This window comes from Dipodomys spectabilis, unplaced genomic scaffold (genome assembly GCF_019054845.1).
Source record: "Dipodomys spectabilis isolate Male_0828 unplaced genomic scaffold, ASM1905484v1 ptg000073l, whole genome shotgun sequence".
NCBI lineage: Eukaryota > Metazoa > Chordata > Mammalia > Rodentia > Heteromyidae > Dipodomys > Dipodomys spectabilis.
The window spans coordinates 7417415-7433000 of record NW_024870750.1 but is presented as its reverse complement, the minus strand read 5'-3'; the positions used below and the strand labels follow the sequence as shown (position 1 = coordinate 7433000).

At 45.0% G+C, this 15586-nt stretch overlaps 1 protein-coding gene across 1 annotated transcript; it reads left to right on the top strand.

Moving 5' to 3' along the window:
- Window positions 1–3505: 3505 nt before the first annotated feature.
- Window positions 3506–8234, top strand: Gphb5 (glycoprotein hormone subunit beta 5). Its single transcript, XM_042682617.1, has 2 exons — window positions 3506–3709; window positions 8046–8234. Exons 1-2 carry the CDS (start codon window positions 3506–3508, stop codon window positions 8232–8234), a joined length of 393 nt encoding a protein of 130 aa, XP_042538551.1.
- The last annotated feature ends 7352 nt before the right edge of the window (window positions 8235–15586 follow it).

Here is a 15586-nt window from a genome sequence, read left to right as displayed (position 1 = left end):
TAGTGTGACTTGAACTCAGTACTTGTGATGCCTCCATTACTTTTTTTTTTTTTTTTAAAGCTCAGGAAGACTTTAGCTATTTGTACAACGGCCCCATTTCCAAACACCTTAGCCAGACTAAGTTTTCACCTTCTTACTACATCAGAATGAGGCTCAATTTTCACATAGGAACCCTTGAGGGAGACATTGAAACCATATCCAAACTATAGCATTCCTTCTCCCCGCCTTTGTCCCTAGTGAGTTTGTCCCTTATGACTTATGTGAAGATGAGAATGGAACAAAGTGCAGAAGATGCTACAGGTCCTGGCTTGGGGAGAGGACCTCCATCTTTGCCTCCTCCAGATGGTGACTTCAATGGTAGAGACTCAGTGAAAGGGAAGATGGTAGATAGATAGATTATGAGGCCTCTCTCACTGGGCCCACGGAGCGGCTGTGCATGGTGGAATGTAAGGATTGTGCAGAGTAGAGTCTGGATCCCATTCTCCCTTCTGTAGCCCTAGCAGAGCTGACAGATGACAACTTCTGTGCTTAGAATGGTCTCAATCTCTTCTCCTTCTTTTTCTTTCCTCCTCCTCCTCTTCCTCTCCCTCCTCGTCCACATCTGCCTCCTTGTCCATGACCTCCTCCTCCTCCTTCTCTTCATCTTCCTCATTCTCTTCCTCCTTCTCCTCCTCCTTCTTTTATTTTTTTGGTAGAACTGGGATTTGAACTTAAGTCTTTGTGCTTGCCAGATAGGCACTCTACTACTTGAGCCCAGTCCATCCATTACTTTCTAAACCCAGTGTTTCAAGCAGTCACTTCCCATTGACTGGGGTTGGTGACAGAGATGAAACAAACCCATCGACCACTCCCCAGGACTGCTGAGGCAGATTACAGAATGATGGAGCCAGGATTTCTTTATGTCAAAAAGAGCAAATGCGAGCTGTCCTTTAGAATGGTTGGAAGGCTTGAAGATAATGTACATAAGCACAGCAGAGTCCGGGGTGCTTGGTACTAAGTAGATGTGTAGGAAGGCTGAGTGGTGGTTATGGCGAGGCTGCTGCTGGTGAGAGGCAGGCAAGGTGCCAGGCCTCTGCATGTGAATGCTCTTGGGGATGGGGAAGGAAAGGTGCGACTGGCCTCCCTGGGTTGTCTGTCTGCATTTTGTGACACTGCAAACACAGTGTGTTCTGTTGTGAACAGTGCAAACAGCTCTCTCCAGAAATACAGCTTAGAGAGAGGACTCACTCTCAAGTGATCTTCTGGCCCAGCAACTTAGAAAAATCATGCCAGGTAAACAGTCTGGGCCCACAGTGCTAGACACAGGTTGAAGGGCTGAAGAAAGTTCTTTTATCCCAAGTCTAGGTCCATTGTATGTAACACTCATAAAGTAATCAGGTGCTGCAAATGGGCTGGTGTGTGTTGATGAATCCATTGGGCATTGTTATGCTTTAAAAAAATCAAACCTCTAATGAAAAGTGTATTTCCATAAAGATCATGCCTCTTTTTTTTTTTTTTGCAGAAAATGGAGATGCTTTAACTTCTTTATTTGGTTTCATTAGTTATTTAATATATGTCTTAAATGTCTCTGGCTATGTCATGATTTGCTGTGATGTGTAAACTCCTAAGGGCGAAGATGATGTCTGCTTCATTTACTTTCTAGAACGCCCAGAAAAATGCCATGACAAGTAGGCTTTAATCCATTTGCATGCTATTATTGTAAATTGGAATATCAATTGTGTCCTGTGCAAATTATTATTTTGTTCTTATTTTAACCTTTTAAGCCCAGAAATCTAATGAAATACTTTCATAAGAGCAGCATTGAATGCTGCATAAATATTGCTTTCTTTTCGTTAAAAATATTCATGTTAACTGGCTTTCTATAATAAAAATCAGGCCAATGTGAGAAATGATGAAAATCATATAGAAAAAGAAAAGTAGAAAAGTCATGTTCCATTTCCATACACGAGATAATCATTTTGAATATCTTGGCATTTTCCCCTATATGATTCCTTTAAAGAAACTAACAGTACTGCTTAACTAATTTGAAGACTGTCAACAAGTCTTCTTGTCGTAATAATATTCGTCTTTCAGTGAGGGATCCCATGTTCTTTCCAGTAATCATCATTGTTTGGCTATTTTTCAACGTCTTGGATGTGTGGTGAAGTCAAGAAATGAGTTGGTCATGAGCTACTAGTGACTTAGTCCTGTTTAAAGGAAACGTGTGGTTACCACGAAGGAAAATTTAATCCATCTTGCCCCAGTGCATTTGTTCTCTGAGAACCAGGTGAGTTACCTTTGAGGGTTTTCCTGGGATTATGTCACCCTCTGGGGCAACTTGCTGTTTCAGTAGTTGATGTTAAGAAACAAAACACCACCCTTCAAGTGAATCAGTTTTTGGAAAATAGAGACTGGCTTTATATTCCACAGCTTTGATGTGTTTAGTAGTTCCTGTAAGAATCTGCCTCTCTGGTTTTGATTGACAAGACCTTCCCTATATATTTGAGTAAGCAAGCAGTCCAGTACCAGGGTACATTTACCCAGAGCAAACTTCTGCCCTTCTTTGGGACTTTCTAAAACCTCAGGCACAAGAAGCGTAGGCTCCAGCAAGATCGGGTAAGTAGCTCTCAGTTTTTCTAAGTTCATTCTTCCTAAGAAGAAGCCCATAGTAGCACCTATGATTTGGAGATGCAGCCCATCTCTTGTGATCACCAGCCAGGGTAGCCCATAGATGCAATGTCCCCTACACTTATACATCCAGCTGTGTTCTTTCTAGTGAACCAACCGTAAAAGGCCCATTCCAGTAATGAGAGCGCAGCAAATGGCTGAGACCCAGAGATGAAGTACTTGCCTGTAGATTTGGATTAGGTTGGAAATGTGCTCATTGTTTCCCACCGTTTGGTTTTAAATCGAATGACAGGGCTCATTACAAGTGGAAAGTGGAGATAGTTTGTGGTGAGTAATGATACTTTCATAAATGGCCATGAACTCGGTTCTGTGTCTTGGTTCTGTGGTTCATTGGATTCGTAACAGTTTACATAGGCAGACCATTATTCTGGATCCCCTCTTCATTCAGGCCTGACACTGAAAATATAATCTTGAGCAAAGCTTATAGCATGGCATTCAAATATCCTGGAGCTGAATTAAGACAATATATATGTACTCACATACTATGTTGGGCTATGCATTACTTGTGAACTTCTATTTTGTGTTCATTTTAAAGAGCCCGTTGGGATAAATTTCTTCAATGTCCACATCAACTCCAGCAATTGGGTTATAATAGGAAACCCTTGGGCGTGTACTGCTAGGATTAGGTTCTAGAATACTTCCTATATCTCTTAGTAGAACCTGCTACTGAGGCTCTGGGCATCCTGTGCCGGACACTGTGGGTACTTCCGACTTCCTACCTCATTTCTTCTCTTGTGCCAAGAGCAAGGTCTCTTTGACAGCCACCAGCACATTGTTGGCTGTCCCCCTGTGGGCAGCTGGGTTTGTTAAACTCTACCTTTGCATCTCTCGGAACAGCATGAAGCTCACCTGCCTTGTCCTTGGCACCGGGGCCCTCCTCGTCCTGTGTGTCTGTAGCTCTGTCCTCAGCACCTCCAGCGAGAACCTGCGTACCTTTGTGGGCTGTGCTGTGAGGGAATTTACCTTCCTCGCCAGGAAGCCGGGTTGCAGGGGACTTCGGATCACCACCGATGCCTGCTGGGGCCGCTGCAAGACCTGGGAGGTAAGTAGCAAGGCCACTAATTCAGCATTTTCCAAAAGTGATGGGAAAGATATGAAGTTGCTCCCCTAGGAAAGCATCGATAAGATGCACATCTTGATTCCCATGGTATCTGTGCATTTGGGAGACATCTCCAGGAGGTCAAAATGGGCTCTTATTCCACACATTTCACAGATAGAAAGGGGGCCTAGCTAAGCACTGGTGGCTCACGCCTGGAATCCTAGCTACTCAGGTGGCTGAGATTTGAGGATCGTGGTTCAAAGCCAGCCTGGCCAAGGAAAGTCCGGGAGACCCTTATCTCCAATTAACCACCAGAAAATCAGAAGGGATGCTATGGCTCAAAGTAGTAAAATGCTAGCCTTGAGCTGAAGAGCTGAAGGATGGCGCATAGGCTCAGATCAAGTCCCACAACTGACCAAAAAGAGGGGGAGGTGCTCTGACCACAAAGTCTCATAGAGACAATGTCCAAGCCTTTGACCTGGTCTCTTCCCTATAGGCCTCCATTTGTGGTAATGAACTCCTAAGCTGCTTGGTGAGTGAGGGGTGGTCCCAGGCCCTTCCTCAGTTGCTCACCCCAGCCCTGTTCCCCGCAGGGATGATCAGTGACAGACCAAATAAGTCCCTTTATATATAATTATACCTGGCCTTTCATTTAAAATGGGAATAAAGGGCTGGGAATGTGGCTTAGTGGTACAGTGCTTTCCTCACATGCATGAAGCCCTGGGTTCAATTCCTTAGTACCACATAATCAGAAAGTGCTGTGGCTCAAGTGGTAGAGTGTTAGCCTTGAGCAAAAGCTCAAGGATAGTGCCTAGGCCCACAGTTCAAGCCCCAGGATGGGCAAAATAAAGTAAAATAAAACAAAATGGGACTAAAAATCTGAAAGTCAGAATCTTATTAGACTGAGATGAAGAGTTGGTTGAAGAATGAAGATGAAACCATCTGATCACAACACAAGGTGAGTTGCTGACTCCCTTACCCCAGGCCCAGCTCTGATCTTGTCACTGCCCAGGTTCTTGGCCTTCTGTGACCAGCCATCAATACTGAATTTCAATGTCCTTGGCAATATGGCTTTCCTATGGACTGTTTATCTTTTAAACTTTGGCCTTTTCAGGCTAACTTTTATTTATTTTTTATTTTTTGGTCCGGTCGTGGGGCCTGAACTCTGGGCCTGGGCGCTGTCCCTCAGCTCTTCAGCTCAAGGCTAGCACTCTACCACTTGAGCCACAGCGCCACTTCTGGCTTTTTTTTTCCTGCTTATGTGGTGCTGAGGAATCGAACCCAGGGCCTCATGCATGCAAGGCAAGTGCTCTACCACTGAGCCAACTTCCCAGCCCATCAGGCTAACTTTCAAAAGCTTTATCAAACTCCTTTTAGTCCTTTCCCCACATTCCTTGTCATCCAGCTGTCATTTCTTTCACAATCATATTTGTTCCCCATTGCTCCTTCCCCACACCAGCTCCTTCTCTAAGCTGGCTGGCTTCCTGGCCAGTGCTTGGCTTTCTGTTTTGCATCATCCCCCACCAAACACAGGGTTTTACATTTTGTTGGAGAACTGATCAGGGTCTCTGGTTGGACCATGGAAGCATGGGGACCATGAAAGATTGGATTCTCCTTAATCTGAGCAGCTAGTATGGGGCCTTTGCTGTACAGGAAAAGGGAGGTTAGCTATGGAAATAAGTACAAGGAGGAAATCCATCTTCCCAGAGTTCCTGACATAAAGAACACTTTTTCTTGGCAGCTTCATCAGGGAGAATGTCTGAGAATCAGGATGTTCATGCTGATAGAGGGGCTAGAGTTACTTTTTTGAAGGTAGACCTACTGCTGAAAATTGTGATAGCTCAATTACCTGAATTTATTGTGGCCAGATATAACAAAAACAACAAAACAGCCCCTTCCAACCTCCAAAGCAACCAAATAAAAAAAAGAAAGAAAGGAAGAAAAAAACACCAATTCTCCTGCCAAAGCCAAAGTGAAGTTAATAAAAAGAAGAAAAACCCAGAAAGCCCATGTAAATTCAAATATACAACATTTTTTAGCATAAGTCTAGAATAATGTATATGAGACAGATTAATTATCTGAAATACAAATTTAACTAATGTCTGGTCTGCCTGAGGCCTTTGATAAGAAGACACAAAATAGGGGTGGGAGAAAATGGCTGAGGACAAATTCAGCTTTTCTGTGTGATCATAGGAGCTTGGCATTTCTAGAACACTCAGGCAAGGATTCCACCTCCAACCTTGCCTTGCTTATCATCTACTGTCTATCAGTCTGTCTGTCTACCTATCTATCTATCATCTATCTACTTTGTGTCTATGTATCTACCTACTTAGGTATGTATCTATGCATATATTATCTATCTTCTGCCATATATATATGTATCTGTGTATTAATCTATGTATGTATGTATCTATTATGTATGTATACATGAATCTATGTATTATCTATGTATTTACCTGTTACCTATTGTCCTACGGGAGTGTGTGTGTGTGCATGCACATGGATCCTGGGCATTGTCCTCAAGTTTTTGTGCTCAAGGCTGGTGTTCTACCACTTGAGCCACAACTCCATTTTCAGCTATTTTGGTGCTTTATTAAAGATAAGACTGTCATGGACTTTCTTGCCTAGGCTAGGTTCCATCTCAAATCTCAGCCTCCTGAGTAGTTAGGATTATAGGCATGAGCGACCTGCACCCAACTTCATATTTACCTTTTTTGTGTGTGTGGTGGTGGTTGTTGTTCAGGACAGGCAAAGGCATGGTCCTTTGTAACATAGTTACCTTCCTTACTTCCTTATAATTGCTCTCATGAGAGCAATGGATTACATTTATGGAGCACTTACCTTGCATACATCCTCTTAACTGCCGCCACAATGTATGAGGCTGGTGTTTTGTGGAGGCTTCCTGGATGTCAGTGATTTTCATAGGTTTCCAGGGAGAGGCTGCCTAGCTCAGCAGGTCTAACTTCAGGTCTTGGGGCTTTCCAGTGGCTTGCACTGCTTTTTCTCTGATTTCTGGGCTCTGTCCATCAGAATTACCTTTGAATTCACAGTCCATCGAAGGCGAAGGAGGAGAGTGAGTCCTTAGCCTATCAGAAGAGTGCACGGGCCTGGCTCTGGTGGCTTATGCCAGGAGGCTGAGATCTGAGGATTGCAGTTCGAAGGCAGCCCAGGCAAGAAAGTCTGTGAGATTCTTGTTTCCAGTTAACCACCAAAAAGTTGAAAGTTGCTGGGCACTCACGTCTGTAATCCTAGCTACTCAGGAGGCTGAGATCTGAGGATTGTGGTGCAAAGGCAGCTGGGGCAGGAAAGTCTGTGAGAGTCCTATCTCCAATGAACCACCAGAAAACCGGAAGTGGCGCTGTGGCTCAAGTGGTAGAGTGCTAGTCTTGAGTGAAAGCACTCAGGCCTTGAGTTCAAGCCCCAGGACTGGCAAAAACAAAACAAAAGAAAACAAAAACAAAAACAAAAGATGTGCACAGAGCATCCAGCAATCTGCCAGCTCTGCAGTCTTCCATTGGTATAACCACGAATAGTTACCGAGACCCTTCTGGGTGCTGATCTAGGTACTGAAGCATGGCAGTGGGCAAATGGATGAGCATCCTTGTCCTGCTGAAGCTCACTCACTCGAATGGCAGAAAGGTCTCACAATAGAGTAACAGTGTGTAAGATGTCACGTGGTGTGGAGAAGACCAAGGCAGGAAGTACCATGGCGTGGATGTGGGGATGCCGCCCTTGATAAATAGGATCATCAGGAGCTGCCAATGAGTGGCCCCTGAAGCAACGCAGAAAGGTGGTGAAGGAAGGCATTAGAGCGGAGGGACCAGCATTGGGGCAGAGCCTGGGTAGTTTGGGAGATGAGTTATTGTGCTGTGGACGTTTGGGAGGTGAGCCTGCAGGGAGGGGGTTATGGAGGCTGGTAGGGAATCACAGGGCTCTGTGCTTTCCTGAGTGAGATGAGAAGTCACTAGGGCTGTGAGCCGAGCTGGGCGTGATCCGCCTTGTGTTTTGAAAGGCTTATTCAGGCGGCTGGACTGCCAACAGCCGGTAGGAGGTAGCCTCCTCAACAGTGAGAAGCCATTTGCCGTGATCTACGTGACTCCTTTGCTCCACGTTGACTGAGTGCGCTTCCTGTGTGCAGGGGCCTCTGCGGGAGCTCATGTGGGAGCCAACCAAACCAGCTTCCTGGCTTCAGGAGTTTGTTTTCTCCTGGGAGGAGACAGAGCCATAAGTAAACAAATAGAGCCTGAGTTAATTTCCCAGAGTGCTAAATGGTTTCAAGAAAATGAATGTGGGGGATGGTGAGCTCTAATAGTTCCTTGTTTTCTACTGGTGGGGACAGAAACCCATCCTGCAGCCGCCCTACATTGAAGCACATCATCAAGTCTGCACCTACAAGGAGACCAGACAGGTGACTGTGCAGCTGCCTCACTGTACCCCTGGAGTGAACCCTTTCTACACCTACCCCGCGGCTGTCCGCTGTGAGTGTGGGGGCTGCTCCACGGCCACCACCGAATGCGAGACCATGTAAGGCCCAAGTCACAGGCCTGCAGAAAGCAGCAGGTGGCTCTCCTGACGCTGGCGCTGCCCATCTACCCTCTGGAGTTGAGAACTGTTTAACCCTGACCATCCCTACAGGGGAGATTACCTGTCGCCCTGCAGTCTAGCTTAAGCACAAGGCCCCGGTGCAGAAAATGTATGCTACTCAGTATGTATGCCTTCAACAAAATTATTTCTCTGCTTCAGTTTGTGTCTTTTAATTCTCCCTCAATTTGGAGAGGCAATAGCCATTGGATCCAATGTGTTGGATAAAATAAGGTAGTACGATTGGAAAGTGTAAGTTCTCCGTAAGTTCACTGCTCTCCAGTGGGATTCAGGACCAAGAGCCAGAAATGATCAAAACCAGTATACTAGTCTTCCTTATTCCAAAGGAAATCCAGTTGCAAGTTTCCTTCCAGGAAGTGTCTCACTGCCACTTGAACTGAGCAGTTACCTACACAAAAAACAAACCTCTCAGATCCCTTTGGAAAGGGGGTTGATAAAAAGAATAGCTCAAAGTAACAGGTGTTTGGATTTGATTCATTCTTCTTCCAAGCAAAATTCTCTGCATGCCCTTAAAGACCTTCCTAAATAGTCCACTGGGTGAATAATTATAATCAATAATAATGATAATGTTAAAAAAACTCAGAAAAAAATGCAACTAGAAGCTGCTATTGAGGTTTTCAAACCTCTGAAATTACACTCATGTTTTTAGACTGTGACATTCTCCCCAAACTGTGGCAAATGGTAAATTACAAATATTCTTCTCTCTTTAGTGTGTTTCAAGTTTCAGTGGCAATTTATTAAGCCCAGAAACCTTACATGCTTGTACGGGGAAGCTGCAGTGCTGATCAAGAGGAAATGTATCTGTGATCATCCAGCTTTTGCTAAAGTCTTGCAAAAGCTGTTGTGACCTTTATTGTAAACTCTGATTTTATGCAAATGTCTTTTAATTCTGGCCTTTTGGAAGATGAATTAACCTTGTTCATTTTTTTGCATTAGGCCAAGAAAATCTGTATTAATGACAATAAAATATGCGCTCTGCTTTTTGAATGTATGCAAACGTTTATGTCTTTTTATTTATTTAATATTTATTTATTGCTGGTACTGGGGCTTGCACTCAGGCCCTTGGGGCTATCCCTTCATGTTTTTGCTCAAGGATGGCATTCTACCACTTGAGCCATGGCTTCATTTCCAGCTTTTTGGGTCTCACAGACTTTCCTGCCTGGGCTTGCTTTGTACTGTGATCCTCAGATGTCAGCCTTCTGAGTAACTAGGATTATAGGCATGAACCACCAGTAGTGGGCTCAGAAAGTTTTTTTTTATTTTTAGTCTTTAATACACTTGGTATAGATAGCAGTATGAACATTTCAACCCCAAGGTTATTTTTTGACCGAGTATGAATTAGAGATTTCATATTTGGTAAGGGAAACAGACAGGTGACTCTGGGTAGAAGAGCAAGGTGGTACAGTCTGCAACCCTGGCACATCTCATCTAGGAGACTTGAGCCATGCCAAGAGTCCCTAGGAAAAGGGCTGATGCTCCAGCACTGGGATGGGGTTGGACTTCTGGGAACAACAGGAGAAGATACAAGCAAAATCCACTCCAACCCAAAGCAGGTCTGTGGGCTGGGAAGGAAGTCACTCTGACACAGAAAGGAATGGAGTGCTGGGGGGCGTCTCTGCTAGGGCAGTGGAGATTTGGGCTGATGCTGGACGCCGTCCTGGGGTTTCAAGCTGCCTCTCAGGATTTCCTGGAGGAACAAGGTTTGCCAGAAGTAGAGGTGCGTCAGGAAAGGTCCTGGGAAGAAATGGCTAACATTTCCAGCTGTGTGGGTAAATAAAGTTAAGGAAACACAGGGCACGTTGAACACATCCAGTTTGGAAGTAGTGGTTTTGCTCCAGATGGGAGGAGGAAGGAGAGAGCGGGTCTCACAGGCCAAAGATAACTTCAGCCCGACACAGCGGTGGCCTTTGGAAGGAGGTCCCAGTTATTACCTAGCTGAGTCTTGGGAGGCAGGGGAAGGCGACCCTCCTTCCACTCCGGGTCTTCGATGGAAACAAGTGAGAATCACATGAGAAGGTGGAAAATGAGAGAACCCACAGGGCTGCTCTTTTTATTTTTTGTCTGTCATTAAGTCATGGGGCTTGAACTCAGGACCTGAGTGCTCTCCCTGAGTGCGCACTCTCTCTCTCTCTGTCTCTCTGTCTGTCTCTCTCTCTCTTTGCTCAAGGCTAGTGCTCTACCATTTTGAGCCACAGTACCCCTTTCACATTTTCTGGTGGTTAAATGGAGATAAGAGTCTCAATAGATGTTTTTGCCAGGGTCGGCTTTGAACCTCGATCCTCAGACCTCAGCCTCCTGAGTAGTTAGGATTATAGGCATGAGCCACGGGTGCCTGGCTCATAGGGTTGCTCTTTAAAAGAGTGGGTTTCTGGGCAGGACGGGTCCATAGTGTATCTAAGGAGGACTGGATAAAATCCAGCCTAGCTAACTTTTGGGCAGCGCAGCTAACAATGAGCTCTTCCCATTCATTAATTTTAGTGTCATAAAATCATTTCAGAGTGAACAAGTAAAATCCGTATTTAACGGAAAACAATGTAGCACTGACAGAACAAATTGCATTTCATACAGTTTTCATGGGGTCTGCTTGTCTCCTTCCCAGAAGCCTTTTCTTCAAAACAACTTGCTCCCTACCCTTTCTCCACATCTTCAGAAGCTGAAGCAAATGAGGAAGAAATACTTTTTCCAAAAGTAAAGAAAATTTCAACTATTCTTTAGCAATAATTAGTCTCTGAGTTTTATTTCCTGTTGAAATTTTCTACTAGGAAAACAGTCTTCTGGATTTTAAGAGTTATGGTCCTCATTTGCATAATGAATCTTCTGGCACAGTCAGTAATGGCCTTCCGTCTAATGTGTGGTGGACTGGGCAGCAGGAAGGTTTGAAGTTGTTGTGGGCCTAGAGTGTCTGAAGGGGGCGCCAAAGTGCTCTGAGCAGGTGCTGCTTAGTAGAGGAACAAGCAGTTAGGGAAAGCCTGAGGAAGCAAGGGAGCAGGTGCAGAGCTCTGTAATTGGCAGTGCAAGACACAGCCTTTCCCTGAAGCGCAGGAACTCAGAGGATTAGTCTTGTCTCCTTTCCAGGTCCTCATGATCAGAAGTAAAGTAAACCTTTCCTAAGCTTGTTGGCTTTATAGTTGGCCCCCAGTCTCTCTAGTTGGATGAATCTTTAGCATACTGCCTAACTGAATGTGAAAAAGAAAAGAATTCCTGACACAAAGATAAGGAGTATAATTTGACCTTGATGGTGACCACATGCTCCTGAAAGTGAAAAATATAAACTACCTCCACTGGGGGCAGGGGAACAAGACATTCCCCCAAACCACAACAACACAAACCCTCGTTTCAACGAACTGTCAATATTATCAATATGAGAATGCTATTTTCAATTCTAGAGATTGAATTTGGGGTCTAAAATTTGCTAAGCAAGCACTCCAACACTTGAGCCATGACCCCAGTCATCTTTGCTTTTTTTTTTGTTGTTGTTGTTACGTTTTTTTTTTTTTTGCCTGTCCCTGGGGCAATTTGAACTCAGCGCCTGGGCACTGTCTCTGAGCCGCTTTGTGCTCAAGGCTAGCTATCTACCACTTCATCCAGAGGTCCTCTTCCAGCTTTTTCTGAGGAAAAGAGTCTCATGGACTTTCCTGCTAGGGCTGGCTTCAAATCGTGATCCTGAGATCTCAGCCTCTTGAGTAGCTAAGATTATAGGTGTGAGCCACGGGAGCCTAGCTTGCTCTTAAATTTTTATTTCATTTCTACTCTTATTTTTTTATTTGCTTAAGGACTTATGTTAACTTTGCCTAAGCTGGCCTTGACCCAATGTCCTTCTGACCGCCTCCTGGTACCTGGGATTACAGGTGTACACAGCTCACCCAGCTGAGAATAACTTTCTTTTAGTGATGTTGAAGATAGGAGGCTATAATCAGGGAATAAATGTGAAGATCCCCAAGTCACAAACACAACTTAAAATCATGTGAAAGGCCAGACATCTGTCATCCCAGCTATGTGGGAAGTGTAAATAGGAGGATCAAGGTCCAGGCCACCTGGACCAAAAAACCCCAAAAATGTGAGACTTGAAAAATAACTAATGAAAAAGCTCTGGGGTAGGCGCATGCCTCTAGTGATACAGAGCCTGCTGAGCAAGCATGAAGTCTTGGCATCAATTAGGAGTACCCCAAAACAAAACAAATAACCCCCCAACAAGGTGAACAAACTCACTTGAAAGAACATTTTATTCATGAAAAAGAAACTGTCTACATATAAGATAAAGGATATTGACACATTACTAAGTCACTGGCAGAATTAGGCACTTGACATATACGCACAGATTCCATTTATTATTATTTTTTTTGGATTCACCATGCTGCTTCCTGAACCATCCACAGTGTGGAACAGTGAGCCGTCCAGGTCAGCTGATGGAAGGAAGCCTGCAGGCTGTTTTGAAGCACGGGGGATTGTACTCAGTGCTTCACATCTGACAGGTGAGTGCTGTACCCCTCCCCTTGTCCCCAGCTCTTCTGGGCTGTTTTGAACCTCCAGCTTCCATTTCCTCTTGGAATCTACATATCACAATGAAAATATTTGGAGTCGGGGGGACACAGTTTTCCTGATTCAGAATGTTTTGAGGAGGAAGGTTTTGTTCCGTGTTTGGGTGCTACTTGAGCAAGTTGAAGAAACCTTTGTGTAACATCTCCCCATTGACATATTACACTCATTAATGATACACAAGGTCCAGCTGAGATTGGCCTGCAGTTTCAGCATGATCAGAATTGAGGCCAAGTTCAGGACAAAGTCAGAAGGAGTAATGTGTACCATATGCTAGTCCTGACTCTCTCAGCGTTTTTCAGATGGGGACAAGAGGAGGTGAGTGAATGGGCTCTGACCCGCAGGTTTCTCCTCCTCAGCCTTTGATTGTAGCCATGAGCCCTCAATTAGTAGACACGTTTCTATTATTCAAATGAAGAGAAGCTTTCAGACAGCTTGGACTAGAAATGAAATTCTTAAAAAGAACAAGCAAAAAATAAGGATTCTTTTGTCTTCCATGAAGAGGGCAAAACTGACAGGAAGAGTAGGGGGAGAGGGAGAGAGCCAGAGAGGTGTTTAGGTAAGGAGCTGGGCTGTGTAGGCCACAGGCACTACTAGCAGAAGCACTTTAAAAAACACACACACACCATTTTTTTTTCTCCTAGCTCGCATCAGTGGTTACAAGCAAAAAATCAGGGCTACATTTGCAGCGGTGAAAATAATCTTTGGTAAGATTCCATTTTGGGATCTGATCAAACCCTTTCAAGAATTCTAGCTGCTTTGATGAGCCCTATTTCTCCCAGATGTATAAAAAGGTGGCCCAGTTTAAAAGCCTCTCCATTGCAAGGTCCTCTGGGGACACAGGTGGGCTCCTACTTGTAAGTCAGGACACCTGGCTGCAAGTGTGGAGGTCAGGCCTTGGTCTGGGAAGGCATGCCCTTCTGAGGAAGACCAATGGAGATGGTCCTTCATCAAGGGGGGAGGCCCTTAGGGGCTTGGCTGCCCAGTGGCAAAGAACCTTCTTCTGAAACCCAATCACTAAGAGGAAGCTTGCTCCAAGGAAGGTGGTTTGTACACAGCTCATCTTCAGCAACAGTGGGATTTGAGTAAGACCACAGGCTTCCCTGTGTGGAGATTTCCTGAGAGTTCTGGATGGAGAGTAAAACATGGTTCCAGGATCTTTAGCGAAACTGCTGAACAGGTAAGACTCTGGTCTGTGCTTAAGACTTGAGCCTGTGGAATGGGCCCAGGTCCTGTGTAGGAAGTAAATTGTGTGCAGTAAGCCCTGGTAGAGAGTCCATGGCTTTTAAACAATGAAGACAAGTGTTTTGAAAACATTTAGGTCTTAGAAATTTGTTTAATTTTGTGTGTGCCCTGATTTGGGGGCTTGAATTTAGAGCCTGGATGCTGTCTCTGAGCTTTTGTGCTCAAGAGGAATGCTCTACTACTTGAGCCACAGCTCTACTTGTGACTTTTTTCGGGTGTTTAATTGGCAATAAGAGTCTCATGGAGTTTTCCTGCCCTGACTGGCTTTAAATCACAGTCCTCAACAGAGGTACTATAGACCTCACATCTTCTAAACCAGGTGCTGCTTTTTCTGTTTGATTCCAAAACATGCCTATTTGTTTGCTGCAGCAGACAGGGCAGGAAAAAGAAAGGACTTCAGCTGACCCTTTTATTCATCCAGTAAATGTGAGGGACTCGAATGAATGCTGACCTAAGGAAGAATCACGAAGCAGCACGGGGGAGGGGCTGGAGCAGTCCTGTGTTCTCCTGATAGCTCAGAGCGATGATACACACTTGTCATGGACCTGGTTACAATCTGTTTCAGAGACTGATTCTTCCCTCATTTGAATGTACGTACGAATCACATGGGGGCTTGTTGAAAGGTAGATTCAGATGTAGCAGGGCCGGGCTGGGCCTGAGATGTAATGGTCTAAACTAGCTACCAGGTGTAGCTGATTGGGTCTGGTTTAGGAGTCAGTGCACCTGTCCAACTTCCCAATGAGATCCTGTGCCTGAATCCAAAGGCCGGGGCAAACCGCTTCAGATAACCCACAAGTGGGAATAGGAACACAAAAAAAGGCTAAGGATTTGAAAGTCAGAACACGCCACACAATAACTGGCAAGGCAAAGCAATACATGCAATAGCATTCCGTTCATGAGGGAACAGGTAGATAGCAATGGTATTCTACAGGGCTCAGGTTGAAGCAAGCGGGCAGCGCTGGTCCCTTGACTGTGCAGATGGCGTTGGACAGAAGACGAGAGAGAAAAAGAAAACTCCCTGCTGAATGTCCTTAACCACGAATGCTGTTTGCAGAGAGCAAAAGACAGGTTCCCCAGGCGATGGGAACATAGGCATCGTTCACTTTCTTACCTGTGGCTCCTTGAGTAGAAAAATGATTTACAAAATGGTAGGGTGAAGTACTTTTAGGTATGTGTTTTCAACCGACTTGAAACCTACTGCTATGTGGAGGAAGCGTTTCTGTTATTTTATTCAACTCCCCCACTCTCCCCCCAAAGAACTAACATAAACTCAAGAAGACTGCTCACAGGGAGCATGATGACCTCTTCCCACGGCCCATAGCGCACAGGTCCTGCTCAGTAAACCCATCTGCACACCGAGTGCCTCAGAGGACACGGCTAAAAATACACCCTGATCGCTCCAGCTATATCCCACACCGCTCAGAGCCACTGCCGAGCTCATACAGCGACATGAAATCGCCAGGGGAGAACGTGGTTTAGGCGCACACACACCAAAGC

What these genes read in the sequence shown, in the direction of transcription:
- Gphb5 (XM_042682617.1), top strand. Translation starts at nt 3,506, where the DNA reads ATGAAGCTCACCTGCCTTGTCCTTGGCACCGGGGCCCTCCTCGTCCTG. An exon ending in GCCGCTGCAAGACCTGGGAG is followed by an intron (nt 3,710 to 8,045) that starts GTAAGTAGCAAG and finishes TGGTGGGGACAG; the next exon opens with AAACCCATCCTGCAGCCGCC.